The 21,104-nt window shown below is 44.9% G+C and overlaps 1 protein-coding gene across 2 annotated transcripts in view; it reads right to left on the reverse strand.

Annotated features, from left to right (window-relative positions):
* Positions 1 to 670: 670 nt before the first annotated feature.
* The window catches only part of LOC132836760 (vascular endothelial growth factor A-like), a 36,961-nt gene continuing 16,527 nt past the window's right edge, over positions 671 to 21,104 (reverse strand). For both annotated transcript variants that reach the window (XM_060856204.1, XM_060856202.1), the window contains exons 3-8: positions 18,616 to 18,637; positions 14,253 to 14,449; positions 10,451 to 10,530; positions 6,211 to 6,240; positions 6,021 to 6,086; positions 671 to 4,148 (exon numbers count right to left, since the gene is read on the reverse strand). In XM_060856204.1, coding sequence (XP_060712187.1) covers positions 4,109 to 4,148; positions 6,021 to 6,086; positions 6,211 to 6,240; positions 10,451 to 10,530; positions 14,253 to 14,449; positions 18,616 to 18,637 — 435 coding nt within the window. In that variant the 3' untranslated portion in view covers positions 671 to 4,108. The remainder of the gene's footprint in view (positions 4,149 to 6,020; positions 6,087 to 6,210; positions 6,241 to 10,450; positions 10,531 to 14,252; positions 14,450 to 18,615; positions 18,638 to 21,104) is intronic.

A 21,104-nucleotide genomic window follows, 5' to 3' on the forward strand; every position in this document is an offset into this window, starting at 1 on the left:
GGCGAAGGATGAGGGGTGACTTGATAGAGGTTTATAAGATGATCAGAGGAATAGATAGAATAGACAGTCAGAAACTTTTTCCCCGGGTACAACAGAGTATTACAAGGGGACATAAATTTAAGGTGAAGGGTGGAAGGTATAGGGGAGATGTCAGGGGTGGGTTCTTTACCCAGAGAGTGGTGGGGGCATGGAATGCGCTGCCCGTGGCAGTGGTAGAGTCAGAATCATTGACGACCTTTAAGCGGCAATTGGATAGGTACATGGATGGGTGCTTAATCTAGGTTGATGTTTGGCACAACATCGTGGGCCAAAGGGCCTGTTCTGTGCAGTATTGTTCTATGTTCTATCTCCAGCATCTGCAGACCTCACTTTTTATTCCCATGTCAACAGTCTCACTTTGGTGGTGGTTGTTGGTGATGGTGAATGGGATTGTGGCAAGGACATTGGCTGATGGCTGGATTGAATCAGAGAGCTCCCAATAACATAGGGTCAACTCCCATTCTGGCTGACTTGCATTTGGAAGCTGCCCTTGGCAAACCTTAACATTGTAGATCAGACTTAACATTAAGCAAAGAACTGAACAGGATTAAGAAGCGCATAATCTTTCTCCTCCAAATTAAAATTAGCAATACACAAATTTTTATTTAGAAAAGGCATTTTTATTGCATACATCAGAATAGCTCAACCTTTGCCTTGGGATCTTTGAGAGAATAATACGATAAATGTGTGCAGAATTTCATGGTTCAGTTGCAAGACATGCCAATGATAATCCATACTCAAGGTCAACTGCAAGTGAGGATGCAAAACCTTTTTTTTGGAAAGCTAGCAGTTCTTTTACAGTGACTGTATTTTCTTGAGAAAAGGGCTAGAGGACCCAATGGGAGAGACACATTTGAAGGCTGTTGTGGTGCAGTGGTAGTGTCCTTATCTCTGAGCCAGGAGACCCAGGCTCAAGTGCCACCTGCTCCAGAGGTGTGTCATCACATCGGAGCAGGTTGTTTGTGGAAAATATCAAACAGCACTAGTTTGGCCTCAGGTGCAGTGTTGTAACCAGCTTTAGGCACAACACCTTAGGAAGGAGGTGAAGGGACTGGAAGAGCTTTACAACTCCAGGTTGGCTCCAGTGATGAGGAACTTTGGTTATAAGGACAGATGGGAGAAAAGCTGGGACTGTTTTCCCTAGAGTAGAGAAGACAGATTTGTTTGAGGTTTTCAAAATCAGAAGAATGTAAATAGCTGGAATAGGCCATTCAGCCCCTCAAGCCTACACCTCTATTCTACAAGGTCACGACTGATCTGCCCCAGGCCTCAACTCCTCTTTTATGCCAACTCCTCATATCAAGGAGTTGAAGGCTATTTCAGAAATCTATCTAATTCCTCTAAACAATCAAGCCTCCACAACTCTCTGGGGTAGAGACTTCCAGACATTATCCATCCTTTAGGAGAAGAAATACCTTTGTATCCCAGTTATTATCCTGTTAATCTGTAACTACATACCCATAGTTCAAGATTCCATCACTAATGGAAACATCTTCTCAATATTTATCCTGTTAAGCCTGCTCAGAAACTTGTATATATCAACAAAATCATCTCTCATATCTTCTAAACTCTACTGAATAAAGGCCAAAGCTCTTTAGCTTTACTTGTAAGTTTGCAGATGACAGTAGAATTGGAGGTGTAGTGGATAGTGAAGAAGGTTAGCTCAGGGTACAACAGGATCTTGATCAGATGGGCCAGTGGGCCGAGGAGTGGCAAACTGAGTTTTAATTTGGGTACGTACGAGGGACAAATCAAGGCAGGACATATACACTTTATGATAAGATGCTGGAGAGTGTTGCTGAACAAAGAGACCTAGGAGTGCAGACTCTCAGTACCTTGAAAGTGTAGTCGCAGGTAAATAGGATAGTGAAAAAGGCATTTGCTATTCTTGCCTTTATTGGTCAGAGCATTGAGTATTGGAGTTGGGAGGTCATGTTGTGGAGGACATTGGTTAGGCCACGTTTGGAATAGTGCGCGCAATTCTGGTCTCTCTCCTATAGGAATTACATTGCGAAACGTGAAAGGGTTCAGAAAAGATTTACAAGGATGTTGCCAGGGTTGGAGGGTTTGAGCTATAGGGAGAGGCTGAATAGGCTGGAGCTGTTTCCCTGGACCGTCGGAGGCTGAAGGGTGACCTTTTCAGGGTTTGGATAGGGTAAACAGACAAGATCTTTTCCCTGAGTTGGGAGGAGTCCAAAACTAGAGGGCATGGGTTTAAGGTGAGGGGGGGAGAAAATGATTGAAAAGGGACCTCAGGGACAACATTTTCATACAGAGGGCAGTGCATGGAATAAAGTACAAGAAGAACTGGTGGAGGCTGATACAATTGCAACATTTAAAAAGGCATCTGGATTGGGATATGAATAGAAAGGGTTTAGAGGGATATCGGCCGGGTGCTGGCAAACAGGACTAGATTAATTTAGGATATCTGGTCAGCACGGACAAGTTTGGCTCTGTAGCCGTGCTGTATATCTCTCTGGCTCTAATTCTTCCATCCCAGGAATCAGCATCAGTCTCTTTTGATCTGCCTCCGATGCCAGCTTATGCTTCCTTAAATATGGGGATCAAAACTCGGAGGTCTGGGCAGAGTAAATAGGGAGAAACTGTTCTCACTCTTGAAACAATGGTGACCAAGAGGGCACAGATTTAAAGTAAATAAGCAAAAAAGCAATGAGGAATATAGTTTTCACTCAGTGGTCACAGTCTGGAATGCACTGCCTGATGCTGTGATGGAGGTAGGTTCAGTTGGGCTACTGTCATCTGAAAAAGGAAGAATTAGAGGGAAAAAGGTGAGAGAATGGCAAGTAGTAAATTGTTCATTCAGAGCTGGTATGGACCAAGAGAGACCTAATGGCTTTCTTAAATGCTGGAATAACTCTGCGACAAGTTGCTACAGGTGTCACATTTCAGATAATTCTAACCAACCGGTTTAGAAATGTTATGGATACACCTCAGGAGCAGACGAGACCTGAACCTAGGCCTTCTGTCTCAGTGGTAGTGTGCCACAGGAGCCTCAGCACTTGCCACAGTATATTCACATAGACAGACCACACACAGGTCAGCACAACTACAACTAAACCCCAGTAGAAATCAGCGACTAGGGTAATGTGAAAGGATCAGGGGACCCCATGAATCTACTGCCCAGACCATTTAAGAGGTGCCTTCTGCAATCATCCATTTGTGACATACCGCTTTCTGGGATCTTGCTCATTAGCACTTCCTACAGGCCGGTGGTTACGCTTCAATCTCTCACCTCGAAAGCAACCGGGGAAACAACCTGAAGCTGCGAGAGGTGCTAAATAAATGGAAGTCCCTTTCTTAGATATAAAAAGAGAGGGGAGTTCCAGATCAGTTTAAAAATACAGACACATGCAATTCTTCAACACGTGCTGCTCACGAGATTTCTGGATGGGAGTTCTAAAACAGATGGTGCTGGGTGGATATTCTGTTTAAAAATCACAATTGAAGTAAGAGTCACTCTTTTACAGTTTCCAGTTGACAGAAGGGAACGGTGTTCCTTGGTGAAAATGTGGCGGACAGTAGCTCCGACAGAGAGAGACTTTCTAAATCAACAGGGGGCTGGATGCAGGAGATAGGGAGGTCCCGTTCCCACTTGCAAAGCGAGAGGTTAGATTTAAAAGCCAAGTTGGTCGATGAAGCAAAACAGAGAAGAATCTATTTTCTTAAGCAATGTAGAATGCACTGCCTTTAAAAAAAAAGGCAGGCTCACTTTCAATTTTCAAAAGGGCGTTTGGATTGATTTAAGAGTAGGAACAATGTGCAAGGTGACAGGGAGAAGGCAGGAGAACAGCGCTAGGTGAGACGCTCGCTCGGAGAGCCAGTGCAGGATCCGCGGGAGGAATGGCCTCCTCCTGCACTGGGACAATTCAGAGCTTCTCCCTCTCTGCCTCCTTCGCCCCTCAAAAAATGAGCAAATTCCGGTTCACTCAGACAGCCACACTAGGAAAGGCAGCCACAGCAACGTGAAGCTGCTGCCAATGTTGCACGTCATTGCCGCAGCTCCCCATTCAAATTCTCTCTGCGGTTCGGTGATTTCACAATCCAGGCCTCAGACTGCTTGGAGGTGCCTCCTACTCATTGAGGGGCATCTGAAAGAGAGACAGAAGAGGGAAATCAGGATTCATTCCATACTGCTTCTGCCCCCCCTTCCCAGGTTTCAGTTACAGAGACAACTACGGAGATGGTGGCACAGTAGTAATGCCATTAGATGAGTAGTACAGAACCACAGGCTAATTTGAGAAAATCTGGTTCGAATCCCACCATTGCAGATGGTGGGTTCCAAATTCACAAGGAGAAAAATCCAGAATAAAATGGTAGCCATGTATCTATTAACAATTGTCATAAAAACCCATCAGGTTCACTAATGTCCTGTGGAGATAGAAATCTGCTGTTCTTACCTGGTCTGGCCTACATGTGACTCCAGACCCACAGCAATGTGCTTGACTATACAATAACCTTTAGGTAATGAGGGATGGGAAATAAATGCTGGATGAACCAATGACACCACATTTCATTAAAGAATTTTTAAAAGTAAAGCTAGCCAGTCATGGTAACCATGACAATGATCATTCATTGTTGTGAAAAGCCTAATGGTTCACACTAATGGCCCTCCAGGGAAGGAAATTTACTGTCCGTACTTCACCTTGCCTACACGTGACTCCAGACCCACAGCAATATGGTTGACTCTTGAGTACGGCTGAAAATGTGTTGCTGGTCAAAGCACAGCAGGCCAGGAGATGCTGCCTGGCCTGCTGTGCTTTGACCAGCGACACATTTTCAGCTGTGATCTCCAGCATCTGCAGACCTCATTTTTTACTCGAAGACTCTTGGGTACGCTCAAATGGCCTAGCAAGACGCTCAAAGTCAGAGTCATAAAGCATGGAAACAGACCCTTCGATTTAACCAGTCCACGCTGACCATCTGGCGGCGCTTGGCCCATATCCCCCCAAACCTTTGCTATTCATGAACTTATCCAAACGTCTTTTACATTTTGCAACTGTGCCTGCATCCACCACTTTCTATGGTAGACCATTCCACACATGAACCACCCTGAGAAAAAGTTGCCCCTCGTCCTTTTTAAATCTTTCTCCTTTCACCTTAAAAATATGCCCTCTGGTTTTGAACCCCCCCCCCCCCCAACAGAAAAAACTTTTGCTATTCACCTTGTCCAAGCCCCTCGTGATTTTATAATCTCTATAAAGTCACCCCCTCAACCTCCTATGCACCTGGAGAAAAAAAGTCCCAGTCTTGCCAGACTATTATTCTATCACAAACTCTCCAGTCCTGGCAACATCCAGATAAATCTTTTCCGAATACTCTCCAGTTTAATAATATCCTTCCTATAATAGGGCACACAATACTCCAAAAGAAGCCTCACCAACATCCTGTATAACCTCAACATGACATCCCAGCTCCTATACTCAATGAAGGCAAGAGTACCAAATGCCTTCTTAACCATGACACCTACAATCCTGTGAAAGACTATAAAGAAACCCTCAGATTAGTTTCACAGGTCGACGCACCATTGAGGGCCGAAGGGTCTATACTGTGCTGTAAAGGTCTATGTACTTTAGGGAGACAAAGAATAGGAGGCCATTCAGCCCCTTGAAGAGCAGATATTGGCTGCTCAACTTTCCACCATGTCCCTGAACACCCTCGTGCAATGAAAATCTGGTTCCTATAGTAACCAAAACAAGAACAGTACCCTATCACATTAAGCTGTTGGCCTGGGAATAGGCTGTTAAGTGTGCAAAAACTGTGCTCAGTGAAGCAGAGTTTCTGACATTCGAACAGCAAATAAAAATGGTCGTAATTTAGGCAATTTAGACAGGAGCAGGTTAAAGACTCTGTACAGATATAATCACCCATTTACTGACTGTACCTGGAGACAGCACCTCATGTAGAACCATGAGTTGCTCCTGGTAACAGAATAAGGTTTGACCTTTCACCTTCACACTTACTGGTTAAGCTCAGGCATGTCTCCTATCTTTGTCCGTCGCCTCTGACCTTTCTTCTTGTTGTTTCTCCTGAAATAAAAAAAACCATCACTTGAGCAAAAGTCACCAAATATTCATGTTATAAATTCTATTTTAAAAAAAAACACAGTAAATGCTTCACTCTGGAATCCAGGAGCAGGAATCCTTCCCGTACCTGTCACTTTTCAACCTCTTCCGTCGCCGTCTGAAGAGAAAAGAAAGAAAAAGAAGGCAATTCATGCTGATTATAGATTGGCAATGCAGAGAGAGGCCATTTGGCCCATCACAGCTATACTGGGACTTTAAAAAACCCAATTATTCTCACACTCTACTCCTTTTCCAAAAACCCTGCAAATGTTATTTTATTGTTTCATAGGATGTGAGTGTGGCTGGCAAGGTCAATCTTTGTTGCCCATCTTAGTTACCCTTTGACCAAGGGACATGCTGGCCATCCCAGAAGCAGTTCAGAGTCACCACATTGCTGTGGATCTAGAGTCATATGTAGGCCAGACGAGGTAAGGATGCCAGATTTCCTTTTTTAAGGCATTAATCCAGATTAGATTAGATCCTCTACAGTGTGGACACAGGCCCTTTGACCCAACAAGTCCACACTGACCCTCCGAAGAGTAATCCACCCAAACCCATTTCCCTCTGACTAATGCAGAATTTAGCACGACCAATTCACCTGACTTGCACATCTTTGTGACTGTGGGAGGAAACCGGAGCACCTGGAGGAAACCCACGCAGACACAGGGAGAATGTGCAAACTCCACACAGACAGTTGCCCGAGGCTGGAATCGAACCTGGGTCCTTGGTGTGAGGCAGCAGTGCTAACCACTGAGCCACCATGCCACCCCAAACAGATGGGATTTTACAATAATTATAGTTTTGTGTACTGAGGTTGTCACTGTCACTTCTAGATGTGACTTTAGTAAGTGTACGTTCATTTTATTTATTCACTTGTGGAATGTGGGTGTTGCTGGCTGCTTGGCACACTTTCCTCATTCCTGAAGAAGGGCTCATGCCCGAAATGTCGATTCTCCTGCTCCTTGGATGCTGCCTGACCTGCACATTTCCAGCAACACATTTTCAGCTCAGTTGGTGGTTAGGAAGGCAATGCAATGTTAGCATTCATTTCAAGAGAGCTAGAATACAGCTCATTCCATACAGCTAAAATACAAGAGCAGAGATGTATTGCTGAGGCTGTATAATGCGGTGGTCAGACTGTATTTAGAATATTGGAAGCAGTTTTGGACCCTGTATCCAAGGAATGACGTATTGGCATTGGAGGGGATCCAGAAAGGTTTATAAGAATGATCCCAGGGATGAAGGGCTTGTCATATGAGGAACAGTTGAAGACTCTGGTCTGCACATGGAGTGTAGAATGATGGTGAGGTGTGGGATCTGATTGAAACGAAAAGAATACTGAGACACCTGGATAGAATGAACATGGATAAAATGTTCCCACTAGTAGGAGAGACCGGGACCCATGGGCACAACCTCAATGAAAGGATGACTCTTTAGAACTGAGAGGTGGAGGAACTTCTTCAGCCAGAGGGTCGTGAATCTGTGGAACGGATTGCCACAGAAGGCTGTGGAGGTCATGTCGTTGAGTATATGTAGACATAGATAGGTTCTTACTGGATCAGTAGGGGGAAATCAAAGGATTATGAGGAGAGGGCAGGAGAATGGGGTTGAGAAACACATCAGCCATGACTGAATGGCAGGGTGGACTCAATGTGCCAAAAGGCCTAAATCCACTCTATATTTTATTGTCTTATCTCTCCTCTGCTCCTTTCGTTAATTATTGTAAAAAAATCAGTGTGGTCCAGTTACTGACCCTCTAGCCATTGGAAAAACATTACTCCTTATTGACTCTGATATCACCACCCTTCATGATTTTGACCCTCTCAATCAAATTATGTCAACATTCTCTACCCTGACCACATTAATCAAAGTCTGACCACAGTCTGGAACCACTTCTAGAAAGTCTTTTATGTCTCCTTTCCAAGGCCTTCGCCAACCAGAATCTGCCCAGATACAGATTGAGCCAAACAGAATGGAGAGATGGGCACAGGTTCCAAGATGATTCAGGTTTCATTGCTTCCTCTATGGTTAATGGATTAACCCAAAGCTACTGCAGGGGTCGACATTACAAACTGGGCTCTGTGCTCCTGGGTAGATCAGGGGTAGTCACTGAATCCTGAATTCCTGAGGAAGGGGGCTCCAGCCGGAAACATCGATTTCCCTGCTCCTCGGATGCTGCCTGACCTGCTGTGCATTGCTAGCACCTACTGTAATCTTGACTGTAATCTCCAGCATCTGCAGCCCTGCTGTCCAGTGACCACTGCTTGAGAGATGTTAGGAGAGGGCTGGATGGGCCACTTATTAGAGAAGGGGAGCATCTATACCCCAGTGTGAATCACTTACCACAGAAGCAATAAGGCCTAGAAAAGTCTGATCGGAGTTTGATGGAGTGGACATGAGAATATTTCCCTTTGTTGGCTGGGGGGGGGGGGTGGGGTGCGTGAAGCTTAACTAGAAGCCATCCATATAAGATAGCCCCCAAAAAAATCCAAAAGGAAAATTCAGACGAAACCATGGAGCGAGGAGAATGTTGGGCTTGCTCCCACAGGGGACCACAGAAGCGAATAGTTTCGACGCGATTAAGGAGAATTAGACACAGCGATGAGGGAGAACGGAATAGAGGGACTGACATGGTTCCACATATGGGCGGCTCAGAAAAGTCCATGGGATAGTGAATAATGAGGCAAGTTGGATCTAAAATGGACTCAGTGACAAAGAACAGGGGGTAATTGTTGATGAAATGATTCTGTGAATGGAAAGCAGTTTCCTGTGGTGTTCCATAGGACTGAGTATTGGGTCTCTTGCTGTTTATGGTACACATTCACGATTTAAACGTGGGAGGCATGATTGGGAGATTTGCAGACAACACAAAAATTGGCCAGGTGGTGGATAGTAACGAGGATAGGTGTTGGGCAAGAAGCTGGTGGGTGCCTGGAATTCATTGCCAGTTTGGCAACCAATATCCCATTTGAAAAAAGATCTGCTCCCTAAAGCACTGTAACCTGCAGACCAGGCACTGGAAAGCGGGATGACAATGGGCGGCTAGTTTAATGAGAACACCAGCCATGATGGGCTGAATGGCCTCTTTCTCTGCTGTAATTTCTATCTGAAAGTTTTAGACAAGGAAAGATTGCAAAATCCTTCAAATGTTAAAACTGGCATGGACTGATTAGGACGAATGGCCTGTTCCTGTGCTATATATCATGTGAAAGTCTACATAATCTGTAAGAATACACACCTACTGAATAAACACAGTCTATTGAGTTCAGCCCCTCCAGATAAATCCACATCCCCCATGAGTCAACATGAAATCTGATGCAGGTCAATTTCAGCCCAAGACTCATCACCTGAGCCAAACTCCAGACTTCCAGCACCTTAACCTGTGACTATTGATGATACAAATATCCCAGCAAGGGATCAAACAATCACTTCCCTAACTTTCCACAGAGTTCTAGGGTACATCTGACCAGGTCCTGGGGATTTATCTACCTTTACATGTTTCAAGACATCCAGCACCTCTTCCTCTGTAATACAGACATTTATCAAGATATCACATCTATTTACCCACATTCTATATCTTCCATGTCCTTCTCCATAGTAAACACAGATGCAAAACACCCATAACATTTCCCCCATCTCTTGCGGTTTCACATATAGGCTGCTTTGCTTTGAGGGGCCCTATTCTCTTGGCAACACTACAGCAGATTGGTGTGGACTTGTTAGGCCGAAGGGCCTGTTTCCACACTGTAAGTAATCTAATCTAAAAGTACACGATTTACAAAACTTTTTCACACAAAAGGTGGTGCATGTATGGAATGAGCTGCCAGAGGAAGTGTTGGAGGCTGATTAGATTAGATTAGATTAGGTTACTTACAGTGTGGAAACCGACCCTTCGGCCCAACAAGTCCACACCGACCCGCCGAAGCGCAACCCACCATTCCCCTACATTTACCCCTTTTACCTAACACTACGGGCAATTTAGCATGGCCAATTCACCTGACCACGAAGGTGGGAGGAAACCGGAGCACCCGGAGGAAACCCACGCAGACACGGGGAGAACGTGCAAACTCCACACAGTCAGTCGCCTGAGGCGGGAATTGAACCCAGGTCTCTGGCGTTGTGAGGCAGCAGTGCTAACCACTGTGCCACTGGCACAATTACAACATTTAAAATCCATCTGAATGGGTATATGAATAGGAAGGATTTAGAGGGATATGGGCCAAGTGCTGGCAAACGGGACTAGACGAGGAGAGGATAGCTGGTCGGCATGGACGAGTTGGACCAAAGGGTCTGTTTCCATGCTGTACGTCTCTATGGTTATGACTCACCGACATTCACAGCTGCTGTGCTCAGTGAAGATCTTCTCCTCTTGGCTAGTCACATGATCCAAAGGTTTCAATTTAATGACCTGGCAAAGATTGATGCAAATTGATTTACTACCTTAAAAACAACAGGGGAATTATTGCAACATTTCACCCGTGATTAACAACAGTAGAGTGGCTGAAGTAATTGAGTAAGTAACTCAATAAATACTCCAGGAACCTGTTTATTATAATTCTACTGTGTAGAAGCAGGCCATTCAGCCCACTGAATCCATACCACCCCTCCGAAGGGCATCCCTCTTTCCCATAGCTAACCCACCTAGCCTGCACATCCCTGGAAAGTGTGAGCAATTTAGCAAGGTCATTTCATCCTAATCTGCACACTTTTGGATTGTGGGAGGAAACCAGGGCACCCGGAGGAAACCCACACAGACACAGGGAGAATGTGCAAACTCCACACAGAGAGTCACCGGAGGGTGGAATCGAACCTGGGCCCCTGGTGCTGAGGCACCAGTGCGAACCACTGAGCCACCGTGCTGCCCTTTTTGTGGATACAAGCACCACCTGCAAAGCCAAGATTTATTGCCCATCCCTAATTGCTCAGAGGGCAATTAAGACTCAACCCCACTCTGTGGGTCTGAAGTCAATGTTGCATAGACAGGATAAGGCCAATTCCCTTCCTCAAATGAATTTTTGTTACAGTCAACACCAGTGCTGAGATTAGCTTTACATTTCATTAATTTATTAAATTACATTTTATTAATTGAATTTAGATTCCACCAGTTTCGCTGGGATTTAGAAATGCTTAAACTTTGATCATGCAGAATCAGCATAGACACCAGAAGGGGAAATCATGCCTGACACATTTGATAGGATTCTTTGAAGTGGTGACAAGTGGGACAGATATAAAGGAGAAGCAATATATTTAGATTTCCAGAAGGCTTGTGATAAAGTACTGAAAATGTGTTGCTGGTTAAAGCACAGCAGGTTAGGCAGCATACCATCCTGTTCCTTGGATGCTGCCTGACCTGCTGTGCTTTAACCAGCAACACATTTTCAGCTCTGATCTCCAGCATCTGCAGACCTCACTTTTTACTTGTGACAAAGTACCACATGTTAAGCTGCTTAATAAAAAGGTAAAAGCCCATGGGGCTGGGAGTGGTACATTAGCATCAATACTGGATTGGGTAATGAATGGAAGACACTGTTGAGATAAAGAGGGAGAGTTTTCAGGATGCCAACCTGCAACTAGTGCAATGCCACAGGGATCAGTGCTGGGGCCACTATTATTTACCGTACATATGCATTAATTGGATGAGAATGTAAATGTACAATAGCCAGGTTTGCAGATTGTACCAAATTAGGGCCACACAGTGTCTCTCAGCGCCAGGGACCCAGGTTCGATTCCAGACTCAGATGGCTGTCTGTTTGCAGTTTGCACATACTCCCAGTGTCTGTGTGGGTGTTCCAGTTTCCTCCCACAATCCAAAGATGTGCAGGTTAGGGTGGACTGGACATGCTAAATTGTCCATAATGTCCAAGGATGTGAAGGCTTGGTGGGTTAGTCATAGGAAACACAGGTTTACAGGGATAGGGTAGGATGGGGAGCGGGGCAGGTGGTTGTCAGTGTGGATTTAATTGGCTGAACAGCTTTCTTCTACACTGTGGGGATCCTATGATTCCATTCCATGATTCTAGTTTGGAAGTGGTGAGATTGTTACAGAATCTGCAGAGAGACATGGACAGATCAGGGCAGAAACTTGGAATATCTTTTGGGAAAATGCAAGGTTATGCTCTTTGGAAAGAACAGAGAAATTGAATATTATCTCAGTGGACAAAAACTGCAGAAAGCTACCACGATTTGTAGATGAATCACAGAACGCAAGTGTCTAAGTTCAGCAGTTAACAGGGAAGGCAAATGGAACGTCGGCTTTTATTTCAAAGGGAATGGAATATAAAAATAGGGAGGTCTTGCTAAAAATACACAAGGTAAAAGGTTAGACGACACTTAGAATGTAGTTTTAGTCCCCGTATTGAAGAAAAGATATACAGGCACCGGAGACAGTTCATTCGAGGCTGACACAAGCTATGGATGGATTTCATCAGGATAGGTTCAAGTTTAAAAGAATGAAAGAAAGAGACAACCTTTAGTGAAACCTACAAAGATTCCTAGGGGGCTTGACAGGGCAGATGCAGACAGGTTGTTCCCCTTATGGGAGAGCTGAGGACAAGACGGCATCATCTCAGAAAAAGGGTTGTCCTGAACAACAGGGATGAGGAGGAATTTCTTCTCGGGGATAGGAGAAAGTGGGGATTGGAGATCAGCGTCGAGAGGGTGGTGCTGGAAAAGCACAGCAGGTCAGGCAGCATCGAGGGAGCAAGAGAATCGACATTTCGGGCACAAGCCTCATTCCTGATGAAAGGAATATGTATAAAAGGCATAAGCCCAAAACGTCGGTACTCCTGCTCCTCGGAGGCAGCCTGACCTGCTGTGCTTTTCCAGCACCACACTCTCGTCTTCTCAGGGGATAGTCAAGGACTGGGCTGTTAAATATAGTAAAAATCAGTACAGCAATCAAGGCTTATGGGGAAAGGACTTGAAATGTTAGCTCTGATTTCTCACCATGGATGCTACCAGACCAGCTGAGTTTTTCAAGCAATTTCTGTTTTTGCTGATGAGAAAAGAAGGGGCGTTATCAGATCAGCCATGACCTCTTTGAATGGCAGAGATAACCTGATGGGCCAAATGGCCTACATCTGCTCCGATGTCTTATGGAATTTAAACCCATGACCCCCATAGCAATAACCTGGGCTTCAGAATGACTGATCTGTTGTCTTTACCATTAATACACCATCTCCCTGCCACAGTGTACTGAATGGGCAGTGAACTGACTGTGATTGAGGGGAGAATTGTGTGTGTCACAGATCTTTAAAACGTACCCTTCAACATTGTCTAATTTTCTCTCCACTGAGGAGGATTCTGACTACTTAGTTCTTGGAAGTCTCGCATCTCACGCGCAAGAACCTTGTACTGCCTGAACACTGGCTGTGGCCAAGATTATAGAGTCAGATACAGGAGCAAAGTTTGACAGATACACGTAGGCAGGGATTAGAGGTGTACAGACCATGTAAAGACAACAGGTTTTTAGTTTGGAAAAGCATGTGTTGGGGCAGTCTAGGTGGGCCAAACGGCCTGTGCTGTTCTTTATTTTCGACTCAATATTGGAATACACCCAGCATCTAGAGTGCACCTTGAGCCCACAATAGATCCGAATAGCTCCCCCTGCCATTCCTTTGTGGATGTGCAATTGCTCAACCCAGTTCTGAGCCACACTACCCTCGTTGATAACTGTTTACCTGTAGAGCCACAAATTGCCCTTCTTACATAAGAAATAGGAGCATCTGGCCCTTGGAGCCTGCTCACCCATTCAATAAGATCATGGCTGATCTTAGCGATACCTCAACTCCACTTAATTCATCCTCGCACCGTAACCTTTAATTTCTTTACTTTTCAGAAAATCTTAACTTTAAAAACATTGAATGCGGATGCCTCAGCTACTTCACTGGGCGGGGAATTCCACAGATTCACAACCCTCTGGGTGAAGAAGTTCCTTCTCAAATTCAGTCCTAAGTCTGCTCCCCCAAGGCTATGCCCTCTTCTCCTAGTTTCACCCACCAGTGGAAACATCCTCTCTACTTCTGTCTTATTCCCTTCATAATTGTACATAAGATCCACCCCCCCCCCCATTCTTCAATTCCAATATAGTTCCCCAGTCTACACTGTCTCTCGTCAAACCCAAAACCTTACCTGTATCGTTACGTTGTACATCTCCCGTACCGTGCAGCGTAACTTCTCATCGCCACAGCAGCCAGCACATCGTAGGAGGGGTACGCAGGAGGGCTTGAAGATATACTCCGCCTCGTTCGGAAACTCTCGAGCAACATCCACCAAAACCTCAATGGTCCGACAGTGACTGCGATTCCAAACCTCCTCAAATGGCATCACTGAAGGGAACAGGAGGAATGTCAGCTGGATGGGAACCATTGGTTTGGAACTCAAACAGGTTATTAGGAAATCGGCCAATGACAGGGTGTCGTTTCTGGATGGACCCCTCACCCAGCGACTGTTTCTGATTCAGACTCAACACTTAGTCAAATTAAATGCACCATTGATTGCAAGGTAACTCTCTTTTAACCCAACGCCTGTCCACCATCTACAAGTCAGGTGTGTGATGGAATACTCCCCATTTGCCTGGATGGGTGCAGTTCCAACAACATGAGCAGCTCGAAACCATCCAGGACAAAGCAGCCCACTTGGTTGGCATCACATATAAAAGATCCACTCCCTCCATCACCAGCACTCAGTAGCAGCAGTGTGTGGGGCATGTTGCTGGAAAAGCACAGCAGGTCAGGCAGCATCCAAGCAGGAAAAATCGACGTTTCGGGCAGGAGCGCATTCCTGATGAAGGGCTCTGGCCCGAAACCTCGATATTCCTGCTCCTCGGATGCTGCCTGACCCGCTGTGCTTTTCCAGAAAAACACTCAACTCTGACCGCCAGCATCTGCAGACCTCACTGTCTCCTAGCAGCAGTGTGTACAAAACCGACAAGATGCTCAGTAGAAACTCAAAAGATCCTCAAACATCACCTTCTGAACCCATGACCACTTCCATCTAAAAAGGGCAAGGGCAGCAGATACATGGGATCACCGCCTCTTGCAACTTCCGTCTGAGCCACACACCACCCTGACTTGGAAATATCATCGTTCCTTCAGTGTCGCTGGGTTGGAATCTTGCAATTCTCTCCCTAAGGGCATTAATAGTGTCCCTACATCACAGAATGCAGAGATTCAGGAGGATAGCTCACTACCACATTCCCAAGGGCGATTAGGGATGGGCACCGAGAAAAAGAATATTTAAAAATTCATAAAGAAACCGTGTAAGTTTGATTTGATTTATTATTGTCACTTGTATCAAGGTACGTAGAAAGGTTGTGTGTTGTGTGAAGTACAGGCAGACAGTACCATACAAAGTGCATTAGGGTAATAGAACAGAGCGAGGAATATAATGTTATGGCTATGGAGAAGGTGCACAAAGACGGAGGTCAACATTAAATTAAAAATTTGAGGTGTCCATTCAGAACGCGAGTAACAGTGGGGAAGAAGCTGTTCTTGAATCTGTTAGTACCCTTGTTTAAGCTTTTGTACCTTGTGCCAAATGGAAGAGGTTGGAAGAGATTGTAACTGGGGTGGAAGGGGTCTTAATGATGTTGGCTGCTTTTCCAAGGCAGCATGAAGTGTAGATGGAGTCAATGGATGGAAGACTGGCTTGTGTAATGATCTGAGCTATGTTCACAACTCTCTAGTTTCTTATGCTCCTGGGCAGACAATTGCAGTACCAAGCCATGATGATCCAGATAGATTGCTGTCTACGGTGAGTTAAGGAGCCAAAGCTATGGAATGGTGCTAAGTGAGACGTTTATTCGGAAAGCTGGTGCAGACAGGATGGGCTGAGTGGACTCATTCTGCACTGAAACAATTCTGAGATTCTGTAAAAGCTGGAGGTCCCAGGGTTGGAGGGCTTGAGCTACAGGGAGAAGCTGAAAAGGCTGAGGCTGTTTTCCCTGCAACATCGGCGGCTGAGGGGTGACCTTATAGAAGTTTATAAAATCATGACAGGCATGGATAGGATAAATAGACAAGGTCGTTTCCCTGGGGTTGGGGGGAGTCCAGAACTAGGGATAGGTTTAGAGCGAGAGGGGAAAGATATAAAACGGACCCAAGGATCAACTTTTTCGACAGTGGGTGGTATGTGCATGGAATGAGCTGCCAGAGGAAGCAGGTACAATTACAACATTTAAAAGGCATCTGGATGGGTACATGAATAGGAAGGGTTCAGAGGAATATGGACCAAGTGGTGACAAATGGGTCCAGATTAATGTAGGATATCTGGTCGGCACGGACAAGTTGGGCCGAAGGGTCTGTTTCCGTGCTGTACATCTCTACGACTCTATGGTTCTGGAATTCCATTCCCAAAACAGCTCTCTCCTCAACAACATACCCCTTTGCTTCAGCTTTTACCCACCTGTCTGAAATGCTGTCTTTACCTCAACATCAACCTTAGTCTGACGTATACTCCTGGGGTGTTTTATAACGTTATTTATAATTGCAAGTGATCTAGGAATGTAGAATGGTGAACAGTTAAATCAACTAATGACGGTCTTGCTATTAATATATTGCAGTTAATTTTTTAAAACAGATTAAAAATAAAAATTGCAGAAAAGCGGCTTATTTTGCAAAGGCATTAACAATGTTTGAGGATGTTTTGCAGGACTTTCTTAAAATTTGTTCCTGCAGATATATCCACACCTAAATGGAGGATAATTTAAAAAATAGAGTTGAAAGAAGTGTATGGTATTTTATTTTTGTAAATACACCTGTTAACATTTAAACAGTTAACTGATAAACGTGGTCCCCCAATTTACAAAGGCTCACGCTTACAAACGGTCTCCCATCTAAAAGTTAAAAGTTCTAAATTAGAGAAAGGCCAATTTTGACAGTATTAGGCAAGAACTTTCAGAGCTGAAAATGTGTTGCTGGTTAACGCACAGCAGGTCAGGCAGCATCCAAGGAACAGGAAATTCGACATTTCAGGCACAAGCCCTTCATCAGGAAATGTTCCTGTTCCTTGGATGCTGCCTGACCTGCTGCGCTTTAACCAGCAACACATTTTCAGCTCCGATCTCCAGCATCTGCAGACCTCACTTTTTACTCGAAGAACTTTCAGAAGTTGATCGACAGGGGCAGATGTTTGCAGGTAAAAGGGACGGTTGGAAAATGGGAAACCTTCAAAAATGAGATAATGAGAATCCAGAGACAGTATGCTCCTGTTAGGGTGAAGGACAAGGGTGGCAGGTGTAAGGAAAGCTGAATGACTAGAGACATTGAAGTTTTGTTCAAGAAAAGAAGGAAACATATATCAAGGATGAACAGCAAGATAGAGTGAATCCCTAGAAGGGTATGAAGGAAGTCGTTAGGGAGATTTAAACAATCCTTGGATGAGGACATGGATGATGATGGGATAGTATGGGGGACGAGCTGAGAATAGTTCACAGGACTGCACAACATCGAGGGCCGAAGGGCCTGATCTGCGCTGTATTGTTCTATGTTCTCACTATGAAGTATACTTAAGAGGGAAATCAGGAGAGCCAAATGGGACATGAGATAGCTTTGACTAAAAGGGTTAAGGAGAATCCAAAAGGGATTTTATAAATGCATTAAAGGACAAAAGGGTAACTAGGGAGAGAATAGAGCCCCTTAAAGACCAATCAAGGGCAACCTGTATGTGGAACTGTAGGAGGTGGGGGAGATACTAAACAAGTATTTTACATCAGTGTTTACTGCGGGGAAGGACATAGAAGATGGAGAACATGGGGAAATAAATAGCAACATCTTGAAAAGTGTCTATATTTACAGAGGTAGTGTTGGTTGTCTTAAACTGCATAAGAGTGGATAAATCCTCAGGATCAAATCAGGTGTAACCTTGAATTCTGTGGGAAGATATGGAAGCGATTGCTGGCCCCTTCCTGAGATGTTTGTGTCATTGATAGCCACAGCCAACCAGCTCAGGAGGGAAATCTGCCATCCTTACTTGACATGTGACTCCAGACCCATAGCAGTGGGTCAACTCTTAACTGCCCTCTGAACTGGCCCATGTGAGCCAATTAAGGATACGCAACAAATACTGGCCTTGCCACAACCCATTGAGAGAAAACTTCAGAATTGTTCTGGTTAAATGCATTTTGCAAGGTGTCCTGAAGTTTAAGAGGATTTTTAGGTAAAGGTTTGTTGCTGTGTAATCTCTAGCTCACCTTCACTCCCCAGCTTCTCCCCCTTTGACCCCCTCTGCTCCATTGTAGAACTTGGCTTGGTTACCTTATCAGTGCTTAAATCATTGCCTGATGGGTACATCTGGATGTATATGGGGGATAAAAAGATATGGAGCATTTCCACAACGCTGCTCAAACTGTTCTAGTACTAGAACAGCAAAGGGGACAGACCTTTGGCCCATCAAGTTCTGTGACAGCCCTAGAGCACAGTCAATTCATTTCACCCCTGCCTTCACCCTGGAATTAATATCATAAACAGGAAATATTTAGTTATCTGCAGCTTACCTCCTGGAGTGTATTTAGACAGCTGTAAGAGAGAGAAAGAAATAAATCAGTGTTTCATTTTTAAAAATGCCCTTCTCCCTCCCACTAGCAACTCAAAACAAGTTGTGTTGAAGAAACTACCAAAATAATTTTTTTGTGCATTTTGTGTTACGTAGAACATTACAGCGCAGTACAGCCCTTTCTGCCCTCAATGTCGCACCGACCTGTGGAACCAACCTGAAGCCTTTCGATCCTAGACTGTTCCATTTTCATCCATATGCCTATCCAAGGACCATTTAAGTCCCCTTAAAGTTGGCGAGTCTACCACTATTGCAGGCAGTGCATTTCACGTCCCTATTACTTTGAGTAACTACCTCTGACATTTGTCCTATGTCTATCTTCCCTCAATTTAAAGCCATGTCTTACTCGGTGAGACCCACTGACTTCTCTCCCCTCCCAACCCATAATCTACACAAATTTTAAAATTTGTATCACCCCAGACATGGTGGTAAATGAAGCAAAGGTTGGATGATGCACAGGGTCCCCAACTCCTCTAGACGATTCCTGGAAATTCCACATCTCCAACTATCCCACCTCCACGCTCCCATTCATTGAATCCCTACAGTGTGGAAGCAGGCCCATTGAGTCCACAGAAACCCTCCAAAGAGCATCCCACCCCCACACCCAAACCCAAACCCCCATCCTTTCCTTGTAAGCCTGCATTTCCCATGGCTAACCTTGCACATCCCTGGACACTATGGGACAATTTAGATTGGCCTTTCTACCGACCCTGCGCGTCTTTGGACTGTGGGAGGAAACCGGAGCGCTCGCAGTAAACTCTCACAGACCTGGGGAGAACATGCAAACTCCACACAAATGGTCGCCTGAGGCTGGAATCAAACCTTGGGGCTCTGAGGCAGCAGTGCTGACCACTGAACCACCATGACACCCCAACCTGCCCCATTGGATACTCGACTTGTCAATCTCAGGGGGCTCCACCTTCTCAAACTCGTCACTAGATTTGACAACCTGTCAGTCACTAGGCCATCAACATCCACCTTCAATTCTGTTTTTCTTTGAAAAGCTCGAGGAAATAACAGCTCAGAGAGGGTTCACTCGACTGATTCCCAGGATGAAGGGGTTGCCTGTGATAAGGTTAGGCCAGCCCTAACTCTCTCCGCTGTTATATAGCACATGGAGCGATGACCTTCCAGAAAGATCCTGAGGGGCAGTGTTTTTGTTTGCAGGGAATAGATTCAAAATGAACAGCACGATGAAGAGTAATTCCTTCTCGCTAAAAGGTCAAAGGTCTCATCCCCAGACAGGGTGAATGGTTGGATCAGTGAGCATATTCAGGTCTGAGATACCCAGATTATTGACTGCGAATTATTTGCTTTTAAGCTGATGGGGCTGGGGGTGTGGGGAGGTCTCATGTTAGATCTCGTGCTCGGTATACCTTTAACAGACACGCTCCCAATGAGCCTGCACAATGGGCCGATTGGCCTCTTTCTGCACTGTAGGGATTCTACAACCCGACTATTCTAAGACCCTATGGACGGTGCAGTGACTCAGCGGTTAGCACTGCTGCCTCACAGCGCCAGTACAATTCCACCCTCAGCTGACGGTCAGCGTGGAGTTTGCACATTCGCCCTGTGTCTGCGTGGTTTTCCTCCCACAGTCCAAAGACATGTGGGTCGGGTGGATTGGCCATGCTACATTGTCCAGGACTGTACAGTCTATGTGGGTTAGCAGTGGGCTATGTGGGATAGGGTAGGGAGATGGGTTTGGGTGGGATGTTCTTCAGAGAGTGGACTTGATGGGCCGAATGGTCTGCTTCCCCACTTTAGGAGTTCTATGACGAAAATCTCAGAATCCATCTTAACTTGGACCAACTGAAGCAACCATGCTGATGGAAATGAGATGCTCTTCATAACTGAATAGTTTGATACCAGCTCAGACACTACTGTGCCCTGTGAATGTACTGTAATACGTTTAATACAGCTGTTATTATACATCTGTTGGATCTTTCAATACCACATTATCCATGTCTATTTTCTTAGGTTATTGGGGATAACAATAAGCATTGCCACATCCGGTAAATATATCCTAACGGATAAGGTCAAAAATCACATGTAACCAGATTACAGTCCAACAGGTTTACTTGAAAACACTAGTTTTTGGAGCACTGATCTTTCATCAGGTGCTAGTGAGAGGGGTAGACCTTGGACACTGAATTTATAAGGAAAAGATCAAAGGGTCATAAAACAGATACCAATGAATTGAACATTACTTTTGACCTTGTCCAACCCTGGGACCTCCACATCATGGCTACCCTAATGGAGGCAGAAATAGTAGGGTGGGTTTGGGAGGTGGATAATAAACTGCAAAAAGGAGTTAAAACCACAAATCAGATCACACGTAAATCTTAAAATCTAAAAGCAAAGCAGACTCAAGGACTGAACGGCCAGCGACTTGTGTCTAAACTAACCAAGAAATAATTTGTTTTTTTT

Source organism: Hemiscyllium ocellatum, chromosome 47 (assembly GCF_020745735.1).
Source record: "Hemiscyllium ocellatum isolate sHemOce1 chromosome 47, sHemOce1.pat.X.cur, whole genome shotgun sequence".
NCBI lineage: Eukaryota > Metazoa > Chordata > Chondrichthyes > Orectolobiformes > Hemiscylliidae > Hemiscyllium > Hemiscyllium ocellatum.